Genomic DNA, 15,844 nt, shown 5'->3' on the forward strand with positions numbered 1-15,844 from the left:
GTCCAGTCTCTTCTTAAAAACTTCCAGTGTTGGAGCATTCACCGCTTCTGGAGGCAGGTTGTTCCACTGGTTAATTGTTCTCACTGTCAGGAAGTTTCTCCTTAGTTCTAGATTGCTTCTCTCCTTGATTAGTTTCCATCCGTTGCTTCTTGTCCTGCCTTCAGGCGCTTTGGAGAATAGCTTGACTCCCTCTTCTTTGGGGCAGCCCCTGAGATACTGGAAGGCTGCTATCATGTCCCCCCCCTCGTCCTTCTCTTCATTAGACTAGACAGACCCAATTCCAGCAACTATTCCTTGTATGTTTTCGCCTCCAGTCCCCTAATCATCTTTGTTGCTCTTCTCTGCACTCTTTCAAGAGTCTCAACATCTTTTTTACATCGCGGTGACCAAAACTGGATGCAGTATTCCAAGTGTGGCCTTACTAAGGCCTTGTAAAGTGATATTAATACTTCACCTGATCTTGATTCTATCCCTCTGTTAATGAAGCCTAGCACTGTGTTGGCCTTTTTGGCAGCTGCAGCACACGGCTGGCTCCTATTTAGGTGATTGTCCACTAGGACTTTGAGGTCCCTCTCATAGTTGCTACTATTGAGCGAGGTACCCCCTATGCTATACCTGTACATTTGGTTTTTCTTCATATTGCACGTCAATCATTAGTAATAATTAATAATAACTGGAGCACCACCTGAACATCTTCGCCATCGACAAATTCACCGTCCATCAGTGGCAAAAGGCGGCTTGACTCCGCACGGCTGCTCCTCCCGCCACGAGATTCGCCACAGTGTCCCAACGTTCACATCGGGCCCTCCCAGGTCCTTGGGACGGACGCGGCAGGCGGACAGAAGCGCCAGGTCCAGTCGGGACCTCCAGCTGGCTGTGTGACAATAATAGTAATAGTAATAGTAATAATGAGAAGGAGGAGAAGGAGAAGAAGGAGAAGGAGAAAGAAGAAGAAGAAGAAGAAGAAGAAGAAGAAGAAGAAGAAGAAGAAGAAGAAGAAGAAGAAGAAGAATAATTCATCATATATTAATTGTCGTGGATCACTCTGCTTGCTCTCCAGGATTTGAGAGCAGGGGGTTGAACTAGATGACCTCCAAGGTCCCTTCCAACATCACCATCATCATCACCACCACCACCACCACCACCACCACCACCACCATTATTATTATTATTATTATTATTATTATTATTATTATTATTATTATTATTATTATTATTATTATTATTATTATTATTATTATTATTATTATTATTATTAATTATTATTATTATTATTATATAAAAAGTTGGGAATCTTCCTGTTTCCCTTCTCCCTTTTCATGGTGGAAGTTAATGAAAACATCTCCTCACTCTTCTGGGAGGAGACCGTGGGGGGGGCAGGGAATAACCTCAGGTTCAACCCCCCCCAGGACTCTGAGGGATTTGCCCCCCACCCCACCCCCTTCTCCCATGGACTGACCCCCCTTTGCGTCTTCCGTGCCATCCCTCAGCTTTGGTCGTCAAAAAACCCTGTTAGGATACAATAACAGAGCTGGAAGGGACCCTGTAGGTCATCTAGTCCAACCTAACCCCCCCCCGCTGATCCTCCCCTCCAGAGAGCAGTCTTTCTTCTTCCCCCTGGGTGGCCTCCACTCTTTCTGCCCAGAGGGCGTCAAAAACCAGTAAAAAGGTTAACAAGTTAAAAAGAAAAAAAAGAAAATGTAAACAGGGGTAGCTGAACCGTTCGCAGTTACTTTTCGCAGAGTGCTGGGTCTGGAAGTGTCCCTTGAGGCCATCTAGCCCAACCCGCCAACTCAGTGCTTAGGAGACAGAAGGCCGGCCGTTGTTCTCCACTCGAATACTTTCAAGGTTGATCGATTCAGCCCTTCCGTCCTTCCCAGGAGGGTACAATAAGGACCCCGATTGTTTCGGGGGGGGGCAATAGGCGGACTCTGTCAACCGCTTAGAGGGGGCTGTAAAAGCACTGGGAAGCGGTATAGAAGCCTTGAGTGCTTATTGCTTCCTTATGGGTGTGAGCCAGTTGCCAAGCACCCGAACTGCAATCACACACAGGGTTGTGTGTGTGTGTGACAGTCGCAAGGACAAGGACGGCTTGCGAAATCCCTTTTTCTGAGGCTCTTGTGACTCTGAGCCCTCCTTAGAGGAAGGGCTGCCTCGGTACCCCTCCCTCCTGGAGCTCCAGATGGCATACTCAGTGCCCAAAGCCTCATCCGCACCTGGGGCTCCTGGGGGGCAACCCTGCCCTGGGAAGGGGCAGACGTATGGAGGCAGGAATGGAATGGAATAGAATAAGAGTAAAGTAGAGTAGAATAGAATAGGAGTAGAGTAGAATAGAATAGAATAAGAGTAGAGTAGAATAGAGTAGAACAGACTAATAGAATAAGAGTAAAATAAGAGTAGAATAGAATAGAATAAGAGTAGAATAAGAGTACAGTAGAATAAGAGTAGAGTAGAATAGAGTAGAATAGAATAGAATAAGAGGAGTAGAATAAGAGAATAAGAATAGAAAAGACTAGAGTAGAATAGAATAGAGTAGAATAGTAGAATAGAGTGGAATAAGAGTAGAGTAGAATAAGAGTAGAATAAGAGTAGAATAAGAGTAGAGTAGAATAGAATAAGAGTAGAATAAGAGTAGAGTAGAATAAGAGTAGAGTAGAATAGAGTAGAATAGAATAGAGTAGAATAGTAGAATAGAGTGGAATAAGAGTAGAGTAGAGTAGAATAGAGTAGAATAGAATAAGAATAGAATAAGAGTAAAATAAGAGTAGAGTAGAATAAAATAGAATAGAATAAGAGTAGAGTAGAATAGGAGTAGAATAAGAGTAGAGTAGAATAGAATAGAATAAGAGTAGAATAAGAGTAGAATAAGAGTAGAGTAGAGTAGAGTAGAATAAGAGTAGTAGAGTAGAGGGGTGGGATGGGATAGAAGAATAGAACAGAACAGAACAGAATAACAGAGAAGGGACCTTGTAGGTATCTATTCCAACCCCCCACCCATTTACAATTAGTAAAAGGATATTTTTATTTTATATTTTATAAAAATACATTGTATATAAATATTATACGGTGTTTTAATATTCTATAATTTTATACATTCTACTTACTTGTATTTACGTGATACATTTAATAACGTACTTAGATGTGTGCATGTACGTTGGGTTGCAACGCTGGATTGAACGAGGTGAAATGAATGAAAAAAGATACTCGGGGAAGTAGCCTTAAGAGTCCTTGGATCGTATCCAAGGCCAGGAAAGCTGGAAAAAAGATTTCTTCAGATTCTCCTAGGCAGAGCCTGCATTATTATTATTATTATTATTATTATTATTATTATTATTATTATTATTATTATTATTATTATTATTATTATTAATAATTATTTCACACAAGCTACAAAAACGGTTCTCGGATCTGTTTCCGAGAGAGGGTGTTACCGTAAATCTATCCTATACGGGTGGTCCTCAACTTACGACTGCAAAAGTTCCGTTGCTAAGTGAATGCAAAAGTTCCGTTGCTAAATGAGACATTTGTTAAGTGAGGTTTTCCCCCCCCATTTTTAGGACCTTTCCTTCCCAGTTTTTAAATGAATCAGTGCTGTTGTTTTGTTAACGAATGTCAATCTGGTTTCCCCTTGACTTTGGTCGCAAAAGCGGATCGCTTGATCCTGAGATGCTGCCTAACCGTCCTAAAGTACAAGTCAGTTGCCAAGCATCTGGATTCGGATCACGTGACCACGGGGATGCCGCGAGGGTCGTTTTAAGTGTGAAAAAAGCGGCCTTTTTTCAGTGCCGTTGTAACTTTGGACGGTCGCTAAATGAACCGTTGTAAGTCCGAGGACTACTTATATCAATTGATCCATTTGGTATTTCAATTTTGGGGGGCTCTGATGGATAAAAATATTACACGCAGGAATTAAGGCAGGGGTCTTCCAACTTGGCCCTTTGATGACTGGTGGACTTCAACTCCCAGAATTCCTCAGCCAGGCACATGCGTGCCTGGCTGAGGAATTCTGGGAGTTGAAGTCCACCAGTCATCAAAGGGCCAAGTTGGAAGACCCCTAGATTAAGGGGAACAAATTTGGGAAATATTCTCCATTCACCGGGATAATGAAAGGCAATTTCACCCCCCACCCCCTTATTCATTTCATTTCCAGTGAACGAAGTAAACCAACTTTTGCCCTACATCCTGCAAAGATTCGGCTTATCCTTGGACAGCGGCAAGTTCACGATAACCGAATTATAACCAAAGACCCAGATGGCCAAGAGCCAGGATTGGAGATCGAGGGGCCCACACACATCCTTTTTCCATTTGTTTTTTTTCTTTCTTTCTTTCTGGGTGCGTTGAAAGAGGCACCCAGAGAGAAGCCTCACAATATGGAGAGCGGAGGGGTGTGTTTTGATTTCATTTTTTTTAAAGTTGGCTAGTTGGGTCTTTTGAGTCAAGAAATTATCTTTTATTTTTCAGGGAGCGACAGATTGAGTCAACGGGACAAGCGTTTTCTTGGAGGTTTCCAAGAAAAGATGGGAGATCCGTGTCTCCAGGAAGGACACTGGCCTTGGACAAAGGGGTTGGACTAGATGACCTCCCAAGGTCCCTTCCAGCCAGCCCGAGGATACTGTGATTCTATCTTCTCGCCGCCTTTTTTTTGAATGCTGGTGAGGAGGAATCTTCTCAAATGTTCCCAAACTGGACAAATAATAATAATAAAGTTGGAAGGGACCTTGGAGGTCATCTAGTCCAACCCCCTGCTCAGGCAGGAAACCCTATACCATTTCGGACAAAGGGCCGTCTAGTCTCTTCTTAAAAACCTCCAGTGTTGGGAGCACTTAAAAGGTGGATCACAAAGGTGGTTTTTCAAAAAGGCAACTGATTTTCCTTGAGGAAGCAGAAGCTTAATCGGTTGCGATGGAAGGATTTAGAGTCCAGACAGTTGAGACTGAAGGGTGTGTGTGTGTGTTGTGGTATGTGAAGCTCTATTGGCAAGACAGGGTTTTGAACCCGGGGGTCTTTCTTCCCTGTCTGGTTCCACAAGAGGACATCGTGCCACAGATCGCACGACACTTTGGGCTGGAATTAGGTGAATCAGGAGAGTGCTGGAAGGGACCCTGGAGGTCTTCTAGTCTATCCCTCCGCTCCAGCAGGAGACCCCTTACCATTTGAGACATTTGTGTTGTATATATAAATGTATTTTATGTTGTATCTAAAATAGTTTTGAAGATATTTCTCGGGTGTATTCATATTAAAAAACACAGATCACCGGTATGTTGTATATATGTTGTATATCTATAAATGTATGTGTATATAATGTGTGTATATAATATACATTTATGTTGTATCTATAAATGAATGTGTATACAATTTGAAGCTGATCTTTCCTTCCATGCCAACCCCTCCCCCCTCCCCTGAATCTGTGGCAGCCTCTTCCTCGGATGGAAGGGAAAAAAAGCTCCCGGTTACGGAGAATCCAAGCTCTGCCAGATTCTGGCAAAAATAATTGAGCGGCAGCCCTGTCCACAGTGCGGCCTTGCTGGGAGGGAGCCGTGTGAGGCCTTCTCCTCAGCCAGGGTGATGGGAATTGTAGTTCCATCTGTGTGGTGAGCACCCAGCCGCCCACACCCGGCCTCCGAGACTCAAGATGGAGACTTTGGTCAGGCAGCTGAGGGGGCTCCCTTCCAAGGCCTCCTCCTCCTCCTCCCCCCCCCCCAAGAGCCCTGCAGCTGCTTGGCAAGAGCCCCCTCCTGGGGAGAGGCTCCTCTTCTTCCCTCAGACACTGAGACCCCCCCCAGAAGAAAAAAGGCGGGAAAACCTCCTAGCTGGTTCTGAGGGGGAGGAGAAACCTAAAAGGAGGGAAAATCCTCACACAAGAGCCAGTTGAGCCTGAGGGGAAGGAGCCTTAAAAAGGCGGGAAAACCTCCCAGCCGCTTCTGAGGGGGGGACCTAAAAGGAGGGGAAATCCTCACGCCACAGGAGCCAGTTGAGCCTGAGGGGAAGGAGTCTTAAAAAGGCGGGAAAATGCGCCTGAGCAGCAGCTCCTCTTCCCTGCCTCGGAAGAAGCTTCTGGAAACTGCTTCCTGCTGGCCTTATTTAGCACCCTTAGCAGAATTCAGCAAGGGGGACGGGAAACAGCAGACACCACGGCTACCACTGATGGTCGGGTGGTTCATCCGTGTCTGATTCTTGGATCGCCTGCAGTTTCCTTGCCAGAGTTTCCCCCAAGTAGTTTGCCATTGCCTCCTTCCTGAGGTCGAGCGACTGGCCCAAAGGTCACCTAGCCAGCTTCGTTCCGAGGCAGACTAGAACTCAGGGGAGCTTCAGTTTCTGGCCTGCTGCCTTCGCCACAGCACCAAACCGCCTCTCATTTATTCGTTATTTCATAAAATTTGTTCAGTCACCTATTCCACAGTCTCTAGGCAGTTTACAAAACCTAAAACGGAATTAAGTTAAAAAATACAGACCAGCATCGCCGGCTGGGGAATTCTAGGAGTGGAAGTTGCCCACTTTGGAGAACCCCGAAGTAAACTTCAGCAAAAAGCCCCAACTAAAAGCATGACCGCACCTCTCAAACGCACAAACCTCAGGCCTGGAGCCAAAATTAGATTTTAAGGAAAGGGGTTGTTAAGCGAGTCACGTCCCATTCTACAACTATTTTTGTCGCAGTTGCTAAGTGAATCACTGCAGTGAAGTAAATCGTGCACTTAAGAGAATCTGGCTTGTTGCCAAATTTTAATCCCGTGATCATCAGGATGTGACTGTTAAGTGTGAGGGCCGGTTGTCCCTTTTTTCAATGTCATTCTGATATTGGAGTCACTAAATGAAGCCCGCAAGTCACACAGCAGCTCTATAGAAGCCCAGCCTTCAAAACCTGCGCAACCCCCACTAAAGCCCTCCAGACACTGGGTGGGTTTGTACCATTTTCTTTTTTTTATTATTATTATTATTTACATGTTAAAGAACCAGAAGATTTAAACATACAGTTAAGATGAAACAAGAGCCCTAGAAGATGGAACAAGTGGGAAATAAAAGAAAACGGTAGAAAAAATATACAGTCAACGTAAAAAACTCGATGGGGGAGCCGCCTCTCCTCTTCTGGCGGCCGCCCCGGGTGGGGCGAAGAACATGCGATTGTGGCGGTTGTGCCAAGGACATAACACGGCTGCACTCACTCCGGGTCCCAAGGAAGCCAACGGGGGGGGGAGGGAAGGGGAGAAGGGGGAATAAATAAAGAACCTCGAGTGCCGGGGGAGGGGCAAGAGAGGAGGTGGCAACTTTTCTCCCCTCCCCCCACCCAAGGGGAGGGGGGGCTCCAAGCTGGAGCACAGGGGGAGGACACACACCTCCCGCCCCACCCAGGCCGTCTTCTGTCCCTCCAGAGAAGGAGCGTCACCAAACTCAAAACTCGCTAAATGCCGGATAAAAACTACACAAGGCTTTGGAGTTCCAGGCGACCCCTCCCCTTCCGGAGCAACCCTGTACACACATAGTCCCGCTGCGCCCCCCCAAACTGAAGCCACAAACGGGGTGGGGTGGGGGGAGGAACCCAACAGCTCTCACCCCGCCACGGTCCGGTGGGGGGAGAAGAGGGGGCAGCCGGCGGTCGAGCCTTCCTGCGCTGACCCGGAGGGGGAGTCCCCTCGCTCGCCTCGCTCTTCCGGGTTCCGATCCCGCGGAACCGCCTCCTCTTCCGGCCTCCCTTGCAGGGCCTCCCCTCCCGACCCGCCCGTCTCTCCTCGTTCGCCACCGGGGTCGCCTAGCTGGAGTCCGAGTCGCTTGTGTCCGAGGAGGAGGAAGAGGAGCTGGAGCTGCTGGAGTCGGAGCTGGAGCTGCTGGCGCTCAGGCGGGAGACGGGCACCTGCTGGGCAGACTCCGGCTTCTCATTGGCTGTGGGGGGGGGGAAGAGAGAGAGGGGTCAGCCTGAGATGACCAGGCCCCCCAGAGAGCCCACGGCGGCGGCCGGAGGCCAACTGACCTTTCTTAGGCGGCTTCTTGGCTGAATTCAGCTGCCCGCTGACGTCCTGCAGGCGCCTCTCCAGCTCCCGCTTCTTCTCCAGGGTCAGCTCCTCCTTCGTCTTGCCCACTGGCTTCTTCAGGTCTGCGGGGGAGAATCCTGGTCAGGGGGGGCTCCCACGAAAAGGAGGGGGGCGCTTGTCACCCACACACGAGGCCTGCTGCTTCCACTCCCCACCTGGTGACAAGAGGGACCCCCGGCAAAGCCCCTGTCGCCCCTACTTCTACTCTTGTGATACGTATTTTAGGCTGTGTGGGCTACGAACCCACCCACCATCTCTAGGTTTATACCTTAAACCGTGGCTAAGCAACCCTGAAATGCGAGCCCACCCCTGCAACGTTCACAGCTGGAGGTTCTCCAGCCCCGAAAGGGTGTCGTGGGAGCCAAACCTTTGGAAGAAAAGGGGCGACCGCCCAGCCTCCCTCCTGACAAAACCTGCCACGCTAGAGAAAAACGGAAGCAAGGACCACAGGCACCAGGGGGGGCCACGGGATGCACGGTGGAGGAAGAGGGTGGGAAGAGACCGACCGGGGCCCTCTGAAGGAACCCAAGCTCAGTCCTCGTTTTTAAACCAAGGCTGCTGCCTCCTCTAGTCTTGCTAGGGGGTTTTCTGTCCCCTGGGCGCCCATCTACGTGACCCACTTAAAGAAACACGGGTGGGCAGCCCAGGTAGGTGGGGGGGGGGTTTGTGGAAAAGCTTCTCAGACAAATCCAGCCGGCCAGAGAAGGAGTTCCAAGACAAGAGCACCCACCCAGAGGAGGAGAAAAGAGCGGGAAGAGCCAAACAAAATGCAAGGTTGTGTGTGTGGCAGCAGCTGCAGCTGCTTTTCCTAAAGCATCTGGCAGAATCCCCCAGGAAAGGCTGCATCTTCCCTTCCCAGGTCACAACCATTATCCACAGCTAATTGTGGATCCTGGGATTTCTCCCCCTCCCCAGAGGAAAAAACCCTAACCAGCAATTTTCCTATCCGTGACATCGTTCGTAAACAAGGCCGGGGAAACCCTCCGTGGGGGGGATCAGGCCCCACTCCTACTCGGTGGTCCGGATAATCTAAGCACTCGAAAGACCCTCTTGGAGACCCCCCCGCCCCCCCAGTGCCAACGTGGAGCCCTCTCCGGAGTACAATTTCAGATTGTTTTTCACAACTAAAGGCACTGTGGGAGAAACAACAAAACTGGGCGTGACGAGACACACAGTCTACATTGCGCTCATCGGAATAAAAACGGGGGCAAGGGGAGATTGCCAGTCGAGCCCCTTCTGCCACGCCGCCTCCTCCCCTCCCTCCCTCCCCCCGACAGAGACAGCCCCACAGACTCCCCACAGAGCCGGGCCGGTTTGGGGGAGCCACACACCACACTACCGCACTCACTCTCGCTGTAGGGCTTCCGGGGCTTCTTGCGCAGGCAGGAGAGGACGTAGTGCTCCAGCTCCCGCAGGGTGGAGGCCTTGAGCGTCTCAAAGTCGATCTCGATCTCCTCTGGGTTCGAGTCCCTCAGCGAGGGCTCCCGCGACTGGATGATGTGCACCACCCGGCCCAGCTTCTCCCCCGGCAGCTTGTTGATGTCCAAGCTGAGCTGGCGCTTCTCGTCGTAGCTCATGGGCTTACTCTCCTCCTCCTCCTCCGAGTCGAAGAGCAGGGGGGGCGGGGGAGGAGGGGGTGGAGGGGGCGCTGCCCCCTTGGAGCCCCCGGACTTCTTCGAGTTCCTGGCAGGAGAGAGGAGAGGGGAGAGGGTTCAAGTGGCGTGCAGTCCCGCTGGCCCTCGCCCCGAGGAACCCGGCTGAGAGGGGGGAGCATCAGCTGTCAGACTTGTCTTGGCTTGTTTTCACACACACAGAGCTCGCCACGGTCGATCCGCCGGGGAAAGAGAGTCATCACCCAGCTGGCCCCCATCACCTGGCCCCGCCTCAAGCACTCACTTGCTGCCGCCACCGCCGCCTCCCCCGCCGGCCTTCTTGGGCTTCTTGGGCTGGGCCAGGTGGTGAGCGCGGCCGTCCTCCTCCCCCGCTCTGGCCTTGCGCTTGTCCAGCTTCCTCCTCTTCTTCCTCTCCTTCTTGTCGCGCTTCCTCTTGGGCTTGGAGACGGGCCCCTGCGAGAGGGCGGCCAGCTGCTCGTGCACGGCCCGCAGCTGGGGGGGAGGGAGGGAAGGCGGGGGGAGGTCACCAAGAAGGGCCCCCTGTCTCTCTCCCCCCACCACGGAGGCCGTGGGGCCCCCTGCCTCGTTCCCCACCCACCCCCTATATCTCCAACTGGGCCCCCCAACTCACCTGTTCCTGCAGCTCAGCCAGCCGATTGGCCCGCTCCTCCTCCGAGTCCGAACTCTCCTCCTCGCTGTCCGAGGAGCTCTCACTGCTGCTCTCGTCTTCGTCCCCCTCCTCTTCGTCATCCTCCTCCTCCTCTTCTTCTTCCTCCTCCTCCTCCTCTTCCTCGCTGGAGGAATCATCGTCCGTGGAGGACTTCATCAGGAGCCCCGGTTGCGGGAGTGACGTCGAGGGGGGCCCGATGTGGAGGGGCTCGTCCGGCATTTTGGCGTAGCTGAACTCGAAGACGTCCTGCCGGAGGAAGGACCCTCGTTATTGCTCTGGCACAGAAACAGGGAAGGGGGCGAGGAGACCCCTCCCCTCCCTCCGGGACCCACCCCCAGGCGTCCTACCTGCAGCTTGCGCGCCATGGCCACCACGTCGTGGTCGGGAGGGTTGTACTTGTAGCAGTTGGAGAACATCAGCCGCACGTCGGAAGCGAATTGCTGCGCATCGCGGTACTCCCGGTTCTCCATCTTGCGCTGGGGGAAACGAGGGCAGGAGAACGCAGTAAGGTCACAAAATCAGAGCTTTCGACGCACACACACACAATCTCTGGCCACAAAATCTCCCGACGGGACCCATTTCATTCCCAAATGAGACCTCGGCAGGTTGTTCCTAAGGAAGTGGAGCCCAGCATGGACGCGTCCCTGCTTCCCCCCACCCCCCGGGGAGCCAAGCCCTTCTCTTCCCACCCCAATGACCGCAACCACCAAACCCATCTCTTCCAGGCCTGGTGCACAACCCCTGGAGGTACGTGCGGCAGTGCCTGGATTTGTCATCCTTTCCCACAAAGCCAGGTCAGCAAAGCAGAACCGCAAAGGTTTTCAGAAATGCTCTTTTTATTGCTGAGAAAATTATTTTGGTGGGGGAGGGGGCACCAAGCCAAACAATTGCCCTTTTTCCCAGGAGGGCTGGATAATGTCTCCGGACCACGCATCCTTCATTCATTCCCTTTTCCCATTCTCTCTCTCTCTCTCTCTCTCCTTTCCCTCTCTTTGCCCTCTTACGACAGAGGAAGCAGAAAATGCCCAACCAAGCCGGACGCGGCTTCCGGGCCAACAAGGCCAACTGCCTCTCCCTAGAAAGCCGGCTTGATCTAGCAGGTCAAGGCACCCACCAGGCTAGGAAGCAGAAGACTGCGAGTTCAAATCCCACTACCTTAGCCGTGAAAGTGACTTTGGGTGGCCCCCCCCTCCCACCCAGCAAGGCGGTTGTTACGGGGAAAGTTAAAGAGTGGTGTCTTGATGCGTTCAATTTATAAAAACCACCAAAGCAGGCTATCACAAGGGAAGGTGCGATGCAGTGAGGGAAAGGGGGCCATCAGGAGAACCGGGCTTGTTGGCGCAAGGCCTGGATGGGCCCCCTGCGCCCTACCCAAGGAGAGAGGGAGACTCCTTGTTTGCCACCCCACGACTCCCCTCTGCGAGACTCCCCCCACTCACCCACCCCACCAGGGCCCCCAGGCTCCCACCTTAATGCTGCTGAGGTCCATGGGGTGCTTGATGATGTCGTGGTAGTCGTGGAGGCCCAGGGCGGAGGCGTCCACGGGCTTGTAGAAGGGCCAGGCGTAGGCCGCGTGCCTCTTGGAGACGAGCTCCTTCAGGATGCCGTTGCAGTACTTGAGCTGCTCCGACAGCTTCCCCCGCTTGGAGGTCTGGTGCTGCTGCGAGTCCGGCAGGTCCTTCCGGGGGGGCTTGATGGGGCGCCCGCTCTCCCGCCGGGCGGGGATCTTGGCCGCCTTGGACTCCAGCACGGAGGGGGCGGAAGGGGAGGACTCCCCGCCGCTGGTGGCGATGATGGCTGTGGGCGTGGGGGTTGTGGTGTCCGCTTTCCGCTTGACGCCCTTTTTCTGCGCGGGGCAACCAAGAGCTGTCGGTGAGTTGCCAGGAGCGTGCCACAACTGGGGGTGCTGGTGGGACCCCCACACTGCTGCTTTTCCCCAGCCCCGACGGCAGGGTCTCCCCCACCGGACTTCCTACCTTGGTCACCGGCTGGGTGGGCGCGGGCACGGCCAGCAGCGGCTGGGAGGCGGTGGAGTGCAGGGGCTTGAGGAGAGGGGCGGAGATGACGGAGGGGTGGGGGATGCTGATGATGGTGGTGGGGATGTCCGTGGTGCCACTGGAGAAGAGCCCCGTGTGGGAGACCGAGGAGATGGCCGGAACTTGCTGGGCAGCCGCGTTGGCTGCTGCCAGGATGGCTGGGGAGGAGGAATCACCAGAGAGGTTGGCGGAAGCGACTTAAGGTCGACAAGCTCACCACCACCACCCCCCATGGCCCATTCCCAAACCAGGAAGCCCTCCGCAGCCTGGGCTGATCACGGCAACATTATAGAAGGTTGGACGTGGATGGGGAGGGGAGACCACCAAGAAACCCTGGCAGACTAGACACCCCGGAGGACAGTAGAGCAACATCTGGTCCTCTTGCCAGATGTGGTGTTGAAGGCACCAGGAGGGGCCGTCCTCATGAGGCACAGGGTCCGACCTCTCCCCCTTGGCCGTTCTGCCCCCTGCTAAGCCCCGCCCAGTGGCCAGACCTGCCCCCCCTCTTGGTTACCTGCTGCCCGAGAGGCTCCCTTCTTGTGGCTGTTTTTGGCCACTGTGAGGACGATCTCCTGCTCATCCTGGGGCATCTGGGCCACTTTCTGCAGGAAGATCTTCTCCAGCGTCTGGGCCATCAGCACAATGTCGTCTGTGGGCTGCAACGAGGCGACAATCAGCAAAAAGAAAAGAAAAAAGGCCGGGAACAACACGCCTGGAGCTTCGCAGACCCTTTCGGCATCGCTTTCCCGTACGCCCTCCTTAAAAGCTGAAGTTAAAGGGAAGTTAGCATCGAAGACGCTTAAACTGCGCGATCGAAGGTCGCCTGAAACTCCGGTGCCAACAGAGGTTTCCCGAAATCCACACATCTGGGGCTACCGTTCTCATTCTCAATAAGATTCCAAAATTAGTTTAAATCCAGATTTTCACGCGACAGAAAAACAACAGGCTGATCTGCACTAGAACAGAAAGCCATTTCCTGCAGATCTGACCAGCTGGACGCAAACACGGCGGGGAAAGGTAACCATTTAGGTGACCAATGGATAAAGTCCGGTTGAACCGAGCCCCGGATCACAAAAGCACCCAGATGCTTATTAAGTGCTACTCCGAACAGGACTTCCATCAGGTGCCTCCCTCCAGCCCAGCCGGGCCTCACCTTGTTGTAGATGTAACAGTTGGTGAACATGGTGTTGAAATCCTGCATGCACTCGCCCGAACCCCAGTAGTAGCCGTTCTCCAGGCGCCGCTTGATGGTGCCCATGTCCATCGGCTGCTTGATGATTTTGTGGTAGTCCTGGAGACGAGAGAGAGAGAGGGGCCAGCCGTCAGGGACCCTGCAAGCAGCCGCTTCTCACACACAGCGAGACACCCAGGTTCCCCCGGGGGAGGAGCAGGCCATGCAAGCCACAGCAGCAGCAGCAACATCCTGGAGTTGGGGGGGGGGGGTCCGCCTCACTGTCTAGGCAACCCTGCCACTAAGCAGCCCAGCTGCACAAACACACGCGAGGACAGGGACCCTAGCCGGCCTGGCTCTTCCAAAGTTGGTGAGAATCCAGCAAAAAAACACAAGGGAGCCCCCCCTCCCCTTGGGGAGATCTACAGCCTATACTTGAAACCTCCCCCAAGAACCACCCTAACTGGATGTAAACAAGCATATAACCCTGGACAGATTTGTTTCTTTTTTTTTTTTACCTCTGGGCTTTAAATCCTTGGGTGCCGACCGTTAATTTGGGGGGCCCGCTTGATGTCTTCTACAAAGTCATGGATGGGAATCTGCAAAACGCATTCAGGTCACAAGAGATTAGACGGGGGGAACGGTGCAAAAAGCAGCTGCATCCTCTCATCCATGCCTTTGTAGGGACATGAGGGAGGAGGAGGAGGAGGAGACCCTTCCCCCGGTGGGAGAGGGGGAGAGAGAGAGAGACCCTAACCACTCGCAATGGACCCTGACTGACTGTCGGGGAGGAGACGGCATCCCTGAGACGGAGCCCGAGAGAGAGAAAAAAGCCGGCACAGGAGCAGCAACAGCCGGGGAAAAAGCCAGAGATGATGGGACACCCGAGCAGCAGCGCCATTCCCGATCATCACCCTATTCAACTCTGCCCCAGCCGCGCAACCCCGGAGGGAGGGAGGGAGGCGGTCGGTCCCCGGAAGAGCCAGGAAGCCCCCCCTCGACGTCCCGCCAGCACGACCCACCCCGCCGCCGTTTACCGGGAGCCCCAGCTTGACGGCGTCCACCGGCTGGCGGAAGGGCCAGGCGAACTGGTGCTTCCAGAGGGCCTTCATCACCACTTTGTGCAGGTACTGGAGCTGGTTGGTCACCCGGCCGGGCTTCTTGGGGTTGGCGACCTCGGGCGGGGGCGGGTTGGCGGCCGAGGAGAGCTGCAGGGCCGCCGGCACCGACGCCATGGTGGGGCTCTCGAAGCCCTCGTAGAGCAGCGACGGCTTGCGGATCCGCTTGCCCGGCGCCGCCGACTCCAGCAGGCCGGCATTGCCCTCGCCCAGCAGCCTGCAAGACGGCGGGGAAGCGGGGAGGCTCAGCCGGTCGCGCCCTTCCTTGCACCGAGGGCTCCGGGGAGGCTTGGCGGAAGAGGCGCCCGGTTGCTAGGCAATCCCGCCGCCCCTCCCTCCTTCCTTCCTCCCCTGCCGGGTCGGCGGTACCTACTTGCCGTTGGGGTTCACGTTCTGCAGCATGCCCGCCGCCAGCGCCGCGCCGCCCTGGCCTCCTCTCCGCCGGGAGGGTCCCGCTGCAGCCGCCGCAGCCGGCGCCTCCGTGGCCTCGGGCGGGCCCCCCACCTTGCTGGGCGCGCGGCTCACGGGCGCATCGCGGGCCGGGAAGGCGGCTGCATGGCGGGCCGGCGGGGTGGCTTCTCTTCCTCCTCCTCCTCCTCCTCCTCGGCCGGCCGAGCGGCGCAAAAGCTCAGAAAATGGCGGCCTCCGCAGCTGCGCGGCGGCGCTGCAGGCAGCTTCCCGCTCGCGAGGCCTCGGGGGAGGCCGGCCCGCCGCCGGGCACGAAATACGGGGCGTCGCGGAGTCCCCGGAGCCGCCGCGTCCGGAAGGGCCGGGAGCCGGGCTGGTCGTGGCGGGCGGAGCCACGGATGGCGGCGGATTGTCAAAGGGGGGAGGACGGGGAGCCGCGCTCCGCCTGGGCCGGCCGGCTCTGCCTGGAAGGCGGGACGGGCGGGGGCGGCCACCGCTACGGAAGCCGGGAGGAGGAGGAGGAGGATCCGAGCGGTGGCTGCAGCGGCGACGATGTCTCCGGATAGAGTCCGCCCCCTCTTCGCCGCACTCGCGCTGGCTCCAACGCGAGCAGAGCAGACTCCTTCCTTCGCTACAACGAAATGGCGCCTGTCGGCCTGCCCCCGACCGGCCTTATATAGACGGCCGCCGCCTCCCGATTGGCCGAGAGCGGGGCTGACATCACCGTCCCGCCCAGCCACGCCCAGTCCCAGCCTCGACAGATCGCACGGGGAGGGACGCCGGACGCCGGTGCCCGGCGATTGG

The 15,844-nt window shown here is 54.8% G+C and overlaps 1 protein-coding gene across 1 annotated transcript; it reads right to left on the bottom strand.

The window, feature by feature from the left end:
• Nucleotides 1-7,744: 7,744 nt before the first annotated feature.
• Nucleotides 7,745-15,034, bottom strand: BRD2 (bromodomain containing 2). The gene is given in 13 exon segments (XM_015827003.1): nt 7,745-7,875; nt 7,964-8,086; nt 9,379-9,694; nt 9,758-9,781; nt 9,917-10,129; nt 10,269-10,553; nt 10,655-10,783; nt 11,776-12,153; nt 12,284-12,501; nt 12,858-12,999; nt 13,497-13,634; nt 14,552-14,849; nt 15,006-15,034. Coding segments are annotated over 13 exon segments (2,424 nt in total).
• Nucleotides 15,035-15,844: the final 810 nt, after the last annotated feature.

The sequence above is a fragment of the Protobothrops mucrosquamatus genome, unplaced genomic scaffold (genome assembly GCF_001527695.2).
Source record: "Protobothrops mucrosquamatus isolate PMUCROS unplaced genomic scaffold, P.Mucros_1.0 scaffold3433, whole genome shotgun sequence".
Classification (NCBI taxonomy): Eukaryota; Metazoa; Chordata; class Lepidosauria; order Squamata; family Viperidae; genus Protobothrops; species Protobothrops mucrosquamatus.